The sequence below is a fragment of the Parasteatoda tepidariorum genome, chromosome X2 (genome assembly GCF_043381705.1).
Source record: "Parasteatoda tepidariorum isolate YZ-2023 chromosome X2, CAS_Ptep_4.0, whole genome shotgun sequence".
Lineage (NCBI taxonomy): Eukaryota > Metazoa > Arthropoda > Arachnida > Araneae > Theridiidae > Parasteatoda > Parasteatoda tepidariorum.
This window is the reverse complement of record NC_092215.1, coordinates 19582755-19594053: the sequence shown is the minus strand read 5'-3', so window position 1 is coordinate 19594053 and position 11299 is coordinate 19582755. Positions and strand designations below refer to the sequence as shown.

General features: G+C 25.6%; 1 protein-coding gene across 1 annotated transcript in view; it reads right to left on the bottom strand.

Moving 5' to 3' along the window:
• LOC107436643 (protein CNPPD1) overlaps positions 1 to 11299 on the bottom strand; it is a 31211-nt gene that overhangs the window by 15894 nt on the left and 4018 nt on the right. Inside the window, exons 2-3 of the mRNA XM_016048417.3 lie at positions 10659 to 10767; positions 7029 to 7113 (exon numbers count right to left, since the gene is read on the bottom strand). Of these exons, the coding sequence (XP_015903903.1) occupies positions 7029 to 7113; positions 10659 to 10767 (194 nt within the window). The remainder of the gene's footprint in view (positions 1 to 7028; positions 7114 to 10658; positions 10768 to 11299) is intronic.

The following is an 11299-nucleotide window of genomic DNA, read 5'->3' as shown; positions in this document are numbered from 1 at the left end:
TAGGGGTGCACAACCTGCGGCCCGCGGGCCAAATGCGGCCCTTCGACTACTGAAGTGCGGCCCGCGAGAGCTTCTAAACACAATAAATTTTTTTTTTTTAAAAAATGGCAATTTTTAATCGCATTTTTAAGTCATCACGTTTTGACACAATCAATTTTAACAGATTCTTTAGTAAATGTACGTTTAACGCGCTTTCTTGAAGCCGAATTTATCGCAAATATAAATGATTTTTTTAAAACAGTTATTTCCGCTTTTCTACGTGATCTTGAAAATTCCGAATTTTTATTACGACGCGAGTTTCAGATCGCAAATTTAAATAATCACTTTTTGTGCACTTTATTTGTGACGATTTCATCTTAAATCTAAGTGATTTTTTTTATCTTTTTTTTGCAATTCTTTCTTTTTTTTCAAAAATTTTTCTCGGCAGTTATTGCTATGTGTTCCCACGTATTATAAAAAATTCCAATTATTCTGTTACGACATGCAAATTTTAAATCATGCATTTGACGCGCTTTATTCGTGCTGAGTTCAGCATAAATATATATTTTCCTAATTATTTCTATACTTTTCCTCGTGATTTTGACGATCCCGTTATTTAACTATGATGTTATTACGACACGTGATTGTTAATCACGCAATTAAATAATCACTTTTTGATACGGTATTATGGTACAGTTTTATAGTAAATCCTAGTTATTTTTCTTTCCTTTTTATTTCCGCAACGAATATGATTTGGTCGAATGTGGTAATGAATTGTGATTTGATCAAAAACCAAATATTCGGCAAAAAAAGAAGAAAAAATCTATTGAACGCCGTACACTTGGGGCCAAATAGCAAATTCTTTTAGCAGTATAGCAACATTGAAACTAAAATTTCAATGCTCAGAATAGTATTTCCTGGAAAAACGTATTCATAAAATAATTCTAAAAAATAAGGCCAATCAAGAACGTTTTTGAAAATGTCGAAAAGCGAAACAGAGAACATAAAAATCAATCTTAATTTTTGAAATTTTTTTTTAAAGCTGAACATCTCAGTTTTTCAATTACCAGAAAAAGCCAAGAAAAAAGAATTAAGTCAACAGAAATGCTATTAAAAACTACTGCGTTTTAATGAAAACGTCTAAAAAAAGTTTTTCTTATTTATTTAAAGAAAATAAAAAGATTTAAAAAATGTTCTTAATTTTTTAAGTGAAAATCTTATGCCGAAAATCTCAATTTAAATTTTTCTCATAGCTATAATTTTAAAAGAAAAAAAATTGCTATAAAATAAATTTTATTTGTAACTTTATTTTTAAAAAAAATGCTGAGTCATAATAAAAGTGCCTAAAAAAAGAAAAACAGAAGAAACAAATTATTCTTAGTTCCTGAAACAAAACTTTAATACTGAAAATCATACTTTTCTATGTTACTGGTTATTTATATTACAGTGCAGGGAAAGAGTGATAATAAATTAATAGTATGAGACGTTCTGTTAAAATGCTGGGTTATAATAAAAACTGCAAAAAATGGATCCTTCTCAATTCTCAAAGTATCGAAAAAATGACAAAATTGACTTGTCTGATTATAATTTAAAAAAAAAAAGTTATATCTATAAAAATTCAAAGAAACTTAGAAAAATACATTTCTAAAAAATATTCTGCCAAATATTCGACTGATCATTCAACCAACTGAATTTTTCGCAGAAGGGCCAAATACTCGTTACATCCCTCCCTAATTTAAATGCAATGTTATTGCAACTGGAAAAATTCATAAAATGGCGGAAAACATGAATTTTTAAACTGCTCACTGTCTGTAGTTTAGATTTCAATTTTTTGTTGCTTAAGTGATCTTTTTCGATAAAAAAAGGAAAATGTTTACGTTATAAAAAATCTAATAATTAATAAAATAAAATAATAAAGTACATTACAAAATAAGCATTGAATTTTATTTTGAACTATCACAGTTTTGTTTAAAACCTATAAATTTTCTTCAATTAAAATATTTAATTTGAATTAATTTATATTACTTAATTACGACTAAACTTTTTCCTACTTTCATTCTGTGGGCATTGCAGTTTTTGTTAATTTATTAGAATTTAATTCTAAAAAGAGTTTTCATATTGCATGATATGATAAAAAAAAGTATTTCTTTTCTTCAATGTTTATTTATTTTGATAAATCTATTGTTAATATGATAAAAATTGGTTTTTTTGTTTTTTTTTTTGTAAAAAAAAAATTTATCAAAATTTTTTATTTTTGAATGAATTTTAATAATGGAACACCACTAAGTTATTGATATTACTAAGTTTATTGATAAAAAAATGGAACGCTAATGTTTACATTATTACATTTGTCATTAACATGTCTAAATACATGTGCGACCCTTCGTTAGCCACCCTGCTGTGCAAGTGGCCCTTCACTCAAAAAGGTTGTGCACCCCTACGCTAAACGGTAGTAAATTCGGTATGGACAGACCCCTGCTAAATGTGATTAAAATAAATAATTGATCAAGATTCAAAATTAAGATTAATGATATAAAATTAAATATGATTAAGTTGTAAGCAACTTCAAAAATTTTTAATATCTGATTAGGAGGTCAGGAAAAAAATTAATGAACATTTTAACATGCATCTCCATTTATAAGGTTTTTTTTTCTTTTTTTTTTTAAATAAAGCTTTGCTAAACAATTATATTGGTTATTTTCAATTTTTTCCATGCCCAATTTTACCGAAGAAATAGGTAAAGCATTTTAATCCTGATGAAAATCTTAGTAAGAAAAAAGTACACATAGAGGGCTTAATTATTGATAGCTTTCATTTTTTGTATTTAAAAAATTATACATTTTAATTTCACAAATATAAAATTTATGTACTTCTTTATTGTCCTATTTTACGAAATTTTCATGTTCACATTTTAAAGCTTAAATAAAAATCAATATTATAAACCATATTAAATTAAGAAATAAAAATACCTACATTTTTTAACAATATTGCTAATATTGATATAGATTTTTCGCACAGATTTGGATTATCTTTGAGTAATAAAAAAAATAAAATAAAAATATATTGTTTCAGGAAAATTTAAAATTATTATTTTTTTAATTGTTTGTATTAATACCAAATTTATGTAACAAATTCGGTTTGAATTATGAATAGACCAGAGACAAAATCCATTTTTTTTGCTCATCAACGCTTAGATATCAAGTGAAACGCGTATCATGATATTTGGCTTTTTAAATTCGTGAATATGAACCATGATGTTACTTTAAAATAGTGCGTAAATTAATAGTAATTTTTGATTTTTAGATCGCGTAAATACAAATCGCAATATTTGCTGCTTAAAACACATAAATACAAATCAGAATATTTTGTTTTTAAATCTCAATTGGTTTAAAATCTTATTAGGTAGGGAAATCTTTCACATTTTGTATTTTTAAAGTTACAATAACCATTCACTTATGCACCTTCTCTTTCATACATCTTCCTTATTTATGTGAATATGAATCGAGATGTGATGTTTAAATCGCGGGTATGTGAATCACACTGCATTACTCGTATACAAAGTTTGGTTGATGTGGTACTCGAAAATCACGCAGATGATACATCCCAAAGTGCGTTGTGATGTGCAAATCATAATTTGAGGAGAATAAACACAAGTCTGAGGCATTAAATCATGCCAGGGGCAGATTACCCATTAGGTCAGACTTTAAAAAAAATTTTTTGAAAATAAATTTAAAAAAATTAAGAAAAACAATGATTTAAAAAAAAAAAATCAATTTCAAATATATATTAATAAAATACAATAATTTTTTTAGTTCTAATTTAACAAAATAAAGTAAAATTTAAATTATTATTATTTATTTTAATTTTAAATATGCTTTCTTAAATGAAAAGATATATAAATAATTTTATATTTGAATAACTAAAAAAAATACGAGAAAAAAATGTAATCTAAGGGCCCCAAAAATTTGAATGGCCTAGGGCCTCCGTACGCTTAATCCGCCCCTGAATCATGCCCATAAACTATAAAAATTACACGAATAAAGCTAAATAGAAATAATAAAAATATCAATCTTCCTATTAATAAAATAACATATAGTTGAGAATTGAGGGTTACAGGGATGAGATTAGCCAAAACGCAAAAAAGCTGAATTTCCACGATAGTAAATTTTACGCAAGCGCAACTCTTTAATAATAAATTCCAGACAGTTTAAGGTAATAAATAATGTGTTGACATACAATTGTGTACTAATCTATTATTATATAAATGATTACATTGATACTTAACATTTAGTGAAAATAAAAATTACCAATTGAAAAAATAAAGCTGGAAATTATATTTTTCCTCAGTTCACATAAGAGACAATTATTACTTGAAAAACTACCTGGTTTAGCAAATTAAAACTACTGAGAATATACATTAATATTTCATTTCTTTTAATAAATACTGTTATGTGATTTATAGCAAATATATCAGTAATATTACTTTTTAAATTATATTGGAAAAAAAAACTTTAACAATGGACCGAATCATTATGTTCATATTATAGTCTAATCTAACTACAGCCCTCTGAAACATATCAATAACAGTGAAGTAGAAATATATAGTAACTCCTTAACATACAAAAATTGCTATTTTAGTTTGAAAAATTACATGACAATCAGCAACTGTTTAGATAATTGTTTTTTATTTGATAAGAATTTTGCATTTTATAGCATAAATAACAGCAATTATAAATAAAATTTTGATGATGAGTTAATTAACTCTTTTTCCAAAAAAAAAAAAAAAAATTAAATTAAATCCCTTTTTAAGTGATTGCTTTTGTTTGCTATATCTTTTATGTTTGCTATATTTAGTCGTTAGTCCATCTTCAAACATCTTGTGACAAATCCTATTTTTTCTTCTTTGCAAGCACAGAATGTAAGTTTTGAATATATTCCCTTCCAGTTTCTCTGATGTTGTAACACTTACATATACATACTAATAATCGTCGTTAGAAAAACAGTCACTTTTATAGTAACTAATTTTTAAAAAAAATTTACTTCTTACAAGAATCGCGATAGTTGATCTTAAAATTGCGTGAATATGAATAACAATTATGGATTTTGAAATCACATGAATATGAAACTAGATATACGATTTTGAAAATGAGAAAATACAAACTGGGATATAGAATTTTTAAAACGCGTAAATACAAATCACGATTCATAATTTTTAGATCGCGTAAATACGAATCATGATGCGTAATTTTTAGATTGCATAAATAAGAATTATGATGCATAACTTTTAGAATGCGTGAATGCGAATCCCAATGCCTTATTTTAAAATCACGTATAAATACGAAAATCAATGTTTGATATTATAAACCGCATGAGCAAATCAACACATTGAATTTTAAACTTGCGTGAATACGAATCGCTACATAGGTTTTTAAAAAGACGTAAATACGAATCACAATATCGGATTTTTAAATCTCGTAAATAAGAATCGCAACGTACAATATTCAAATCGCGTGAATAAGAATCGCAACACGCAAATATGAAAAGCTATGTTTGATATTAAAATCGTGTGAATAAGAATCGAGATATTAGCAGATTCCAGGCTTGGGACCTCTAAAAGGCTTGTCAGAAGCAGCGTCGTTTGAACTATGAAAATCGGATCTATCTGGAGGGCGGGTAAAAAATTCGGAAAATCTTATATGCTGCACGTAAAAGGGGAGATAATAGGTAAAATAAGTAAAAATGAGAAAGGATTGGTAGCTATGTAGTTTGAATTTTCTGTTTCTCTTCGAAAATCGGTGAATTTTCTGAAAAAGCGGAATACTTACAAAAAAAAAAAAAAATGAAATTTTTAGAAAATCTGAATTTTTGATAAAAAAGCTGAAATTTAAGAGATTGAAAAAAAGCGGAAATCCTCTAAAAAGCGGAAAAATCTCATCCCTGGGGTTAAAAAGGTCATGTAACGAATTTAAAGATCAATGAAACATTATACATAGTGTGAAATTGAATTAATCTGTTGTACAAAAATGAAGCTTATTAGCAAGACATCCCACCAATTATGATGCATTTCTGCTGTGGAAGGTAATCAACATAACAAAAAATCTTGCAAGCTGAGACCGATTATATTGTGGGAACTCTATGAGGAAAGTACTCTTTTCTTTCTTCCTGTCACTTTTTTACTTCCATTTTCTTTACTCATTTGGTTAAATGAATAAAAGCATAAAAACATTTGTGAAAAAAAGAAAAGCACCAAAAAATCTATCGCTTATTACATAATATACCAAAATATATGAGGTAATAGTTCACTAAGACTGAAATAAGTATCAATTTTTCAAAAGAATAGTTGCTATTGAATACTTTTTTTTTCTGAAAAAAAGTTGCCATGGTCTCACAAGGTCAAAAAAGTAGTTTTTAATTGCTTTTTATTGAGTGGAAAATCTATCCAAATCTTCACTAACATTTAAAACTTTTTTAATCAGGTGTATGGCAACAGAAGTGCTGTTCTCAGATGTTTTAGGCAGTCAAAAAATCATAACTGTCTTTTTTTGTATTGGCTATGTTGTCTCACTAGATTAAACTCTCTCAACCAATGACAGCTAAACATTTAAATGTGTACTCTGTAATAAATGATTTTAATTGTATTGATTAAAAATATTAGAAAGTACATTTACTGATGGCTTAAGTGTAAATTGCATGTGGCATTTTGTTTAATAAAATAATGCCAATTATGAATCATAAAAAAGGACACATATCTATGTCAAATTAACTGTACAACATAATAATTCATTTTACCACCTTTATCTTTGTACAAGGTGAAGTATTTAACCTTCAAAACATAACTCTCAGGAAAATTGAATTGAATTTTGCTTTCTATCTACTATTTTCCTTTGAAAAATATAAGAAAAAAAAATTTTTTTTTTCAATGTAAGAAACCCACCAGCTTAAAGCTCAAAAGCTAGAGCTAATGTTTAAAGGATTTATAGAATTAGGATAAGCAAAATTTAAAAAATCTATCAACTTAAATTGCAAGCACAAAAAGTTAAAAAACTTACTCTGAGGCACAAGAAACATAGTCCATGTCCAAAATATCCAGACCGTCGTTTGGTACAGCTTTTGTAAACAATTCTAATGCCAAACCTAAAATAATCATGGAAGTTTTAGTATATGTATTGAAAAACATAATGCTGTTCTGATAACTTATCCTAAAACCCTAAATTTTCATATTTTAAAAACTAAAAAAATTGAATTAAATTTTTTTATTATTTTAAGAATCTATTCTCATATATTCAACATATTTTTCTTTAATATTATTTACAGCAAACAATAAACTAAAAAGGGCTTTAATTTTGTAATGTGTATTTACCAACTAATTCACTTCATAAATTAAGAGGAAAAGGTCAAAAAAGTCCTTACTTATAACATTTAGGCTGATTATTGACCAATTGTAATCCAAATGGACTTAGATTCACATATTTGCAATTTTCATACTTTGGCTTTTCTTTTATCTCAAGTTGACATGCTAAATTTATATTTTAAATTGAACAACAAAAAAAAAAAAAACTATTTCTAATAAGTTTGTAGTAGTCAGTTATATCTTTTCACCTTAATAAGGAAAACATTGTTAACTGATTTTTTTTATAATAGGCTGTATCTATTAGTCCCAATGGATAAATACAGGACATACTCAAAAAGATTAACCCATTTATTTAGTTTAGACAACTACTACATGCTAACAAAAATCTACCTAAAGGAAGCTTTATAATTGTTAAGTCGGTTTAAAGAAGATATTCAAACAAATTTAAAGAAAAAAAAATTAAATATTCAAATAATTATCAGTATCTTTCTATCCATTTGTGACATGATTGCCTTTTAATAAAAGGAAAGGGATTTTGTTTTTTTAAACAAGTAACATTTTCGTTGTGATTTTAATGGTAGCATGATAAAAATGTATAAATTACGATGTTACTAAAATTTAATGTTTAATAATCTTTTTTTTATCATTTTGCTTAACAGATGGATTGCTTAACCCTTTGCTTAATTAATGAACCAGAATAACAAATATTATCATGTAAAGTGTTGTGAGCAAAAGGTTAATACACTGTCTCTTTTTTAGTATCTTCTCAAAAGTTAGAAAGAATCAAGCAAGTATAAACTATTTATAGCAAAAGATTAGAAAATTTAGATGCAAACTTTTGAAATAAATATTTTAAGTATCTGTTATATCATAACAATTAAGGTAACCTTTTTAATTATCAAAAACTATTTCTTTAAAAATATATTTCAGCTTTTAAAACAGTTTGGATTGTAAACTAACTTTATTTTATACAGAATTTTGTATTTTCTGAGAAATTTAGAGCGTTTTAAACTTAATCACTAACTTTATTTAGTCTAACAAGTAATTAGTTAATTTTTTTTTAAAAAAAATTCTTTTTAAGTATTGATTAATTTTAATGAACCCAAAATAATTGAAATTAGGAATGTTTTTAATTTTTTTTAAAATATTTATTATACAAACTTTATTTTTTTGTAGATGACTTTATTTTTCGAATTAATAAATTTCAAGCTATTTGTTTCTGGCATGGTTGGCATGATAAAAAATAAGTACTCCTTATTAACTAAGCATTGCATAAGATACAAAAAGGAAATTTTTTTACTATTTTATTACTTGTTTGAAATATTTTTGATATTAAACATAAAATATGGTAGTAAATTTTTACAAAAATAAAACCTGAATTAACCCTTGAACTCAGATGTGAACTATATGCCATAATTTCAAAGAGTGATTAAAGCAAAAACTATAAAATTTATAAAAATAAAAGATTCTTCCAATCATATTTTTCTGAAGTAAATGAATTTTCTTAAACATCGATTATTACTATTTTGGTCATTTTTTTAAAAATCAAAATTAAAGCTATTTTAGACCACAATTTTTTGAAAAAGTTAAATCTCAGATGTAAAGTATACTGCACTATTTTAAAGAGTGACTATAAATTTACCCACTGATCAGGGTTGGCAGGTTTTTGACATGTGACAGTTTTTGACAGTTTAAACCATGGTTTAAACCGTCACGTCAAAAACCTCACTGTCAAAAATGTCGAAAATGTCAAAAACCTATATTCATATGTGAAATTTAATTAATACATAAAATTTATATATTTTTTATAAAGGATAGTGTTTCTAAATATGTTCTAGAAAAAATAAATTTAAAATTTTGAAGAAACACTTATATTTTGAATAGTAACCAAAATCTTGTACTTTTGAAAGCTCACATCTTTTGTAATATTATGTATTCATTTTCATGTGTTATTGAAAATCTGCAGTGATATTATTAAGAAATTTATTTATAACCAAATTTAGTGTATAGTATAGATTATACTAAAAATTAGACATTTTTAAAGATAAACATTAGCAGTTTTGTACATTAGACATCTTTTAAAGAAAAATCTTTTTAATATTCTTTTAAATCTTCTTAATAATCTTTTTAACATAAGACAATACAAATTTAAGTGCTTTCTGTTAAATACACAGAGTAGTTAGTGTCGATTTACAGTATATTCAGCCTATTCATTTACTATGCTGAAAATTTAGTTTATCCAAATACTTGTGAATTTCATTTTGCTGAATACTATATAGTTTTGTTGAATATCTAAATATTCAGCTGTTGAATAATTACTTCTTGCTTTCAAGATATGCATTATTTGTATTCTTAATACAAGTGGAGAAAAAAAAATTAAGAGATAAAAATTGTTTTAAAATGATAAGTGTAATAATTATAAATAAATATAATAAACAATATGAATTATATTTATCATTATTCATAAATATAACTACTTTTAAATTCAAATTAACATACTGGATAATAAAGATATTCGGTATAACATTAAAAAAAAATTTTTATACACTTGTATCTTATATCAAGTTTGTATTTATACAACATAACTTGTAAGTTCCTTATAAATATTAGTTATATGTTCCTTATATGTCAAAAATGCATAGTAATAAACTTTTAATTTTCTTAAGTATCAAAAAGAAAAAAAAAATTTTTTAAATATAAATATTTAAACAATTTTTGTGCAAAATTTTTCTGCACATGCATTTGAATATAAATTTCTGAGATTTTAAATCTGTTATTTTACCTTAATTTTAATTAAAAAATATTTTAAAACCTGCTGATTACCTATAGTATAATTAAATTTCAATATAATGCATGGCAACTGTTGGTAGTTTTGAAGTTTATATATTTTCTTGGCAAACTTCAGTTTTTGACATTTTTGACGGGTTTTTGACGGTTTAAACCAGTATTATACCCTTGTCATGTCAAAAACCACTTTTTGACGTCAAAAACCCAACCCTGCCACTGATGTGTTGAAACATTTTCTAATTAAAGATAGGTTAACATTAAACAGATTAAAAAATTTTTTTCCTTCCAGTTCAGTATTAAGCTGAATAAGAAAGCTTCTCTATTCAAATTTAATAACAAGAATAGTTTTGATCTTCTTTCCAGCTGGAAATCAACCAAATTGCACCTTGAATATAGTTCAAGGTTGTTAGTTAAAGAGATTAACTGAGATATGGCAAAAGAATTATCCTTAAAAAAATTCAAAAGTAAGCTATGCTTAAAGTATGATCATAATTCTAGTTTACTTAAGTTAAAAAAAAAAAAGAATTAAAGTGCAATTAACCTGTTAGTGCAATAGGAGGATGATCAGGAGGCTCATCTAAATCACTCAAATTTCCAGCATAGAGAGTTTTTCGTAATCTTTTTCCCATAAGTAAATGATCAGCAAAAACCTTTAGAAAAAAGTAATAATTGAATTTTAAAATATAATTTGCTAGAATAACAAAGTAACACACAGCTCTCACAAATATAAATTTTTACTTTTTTTCTATTGTTAAGTATGACTGTTTCTTATATTAAAGCTTACACAGTAAAGAATAGAGTTAGAGGTCATTCACATTTTTAACATAAAAGAGATAGAAATCACAAAAACTGAAAAATTTTCCACTTTATGAGATATTTTACTTTTGTAGGGCCTGCCTAGGGTTTTAGTGATACAGGGTAAAGATAAATATGTTAGAAGTAGTTTCAGATATGTTGTTCTAAAACACAAAACTTTGATAGAGAAAGTGATACAAATTAGCCTGGTAGCAGAAACCTTCAAGTACAGCAGTGGGCACTGTAGATTATTACAGCACCAGCAAACTATTTTCACCTCAGATTTTTTTTAAAAAGAAAATAAAAAATTACTAGCAGAAAAAATTAAAGATAAAATGAAAAAGAAAATATTTTATTTAAAAAAAATCTTAAATAAGGAATAGATTT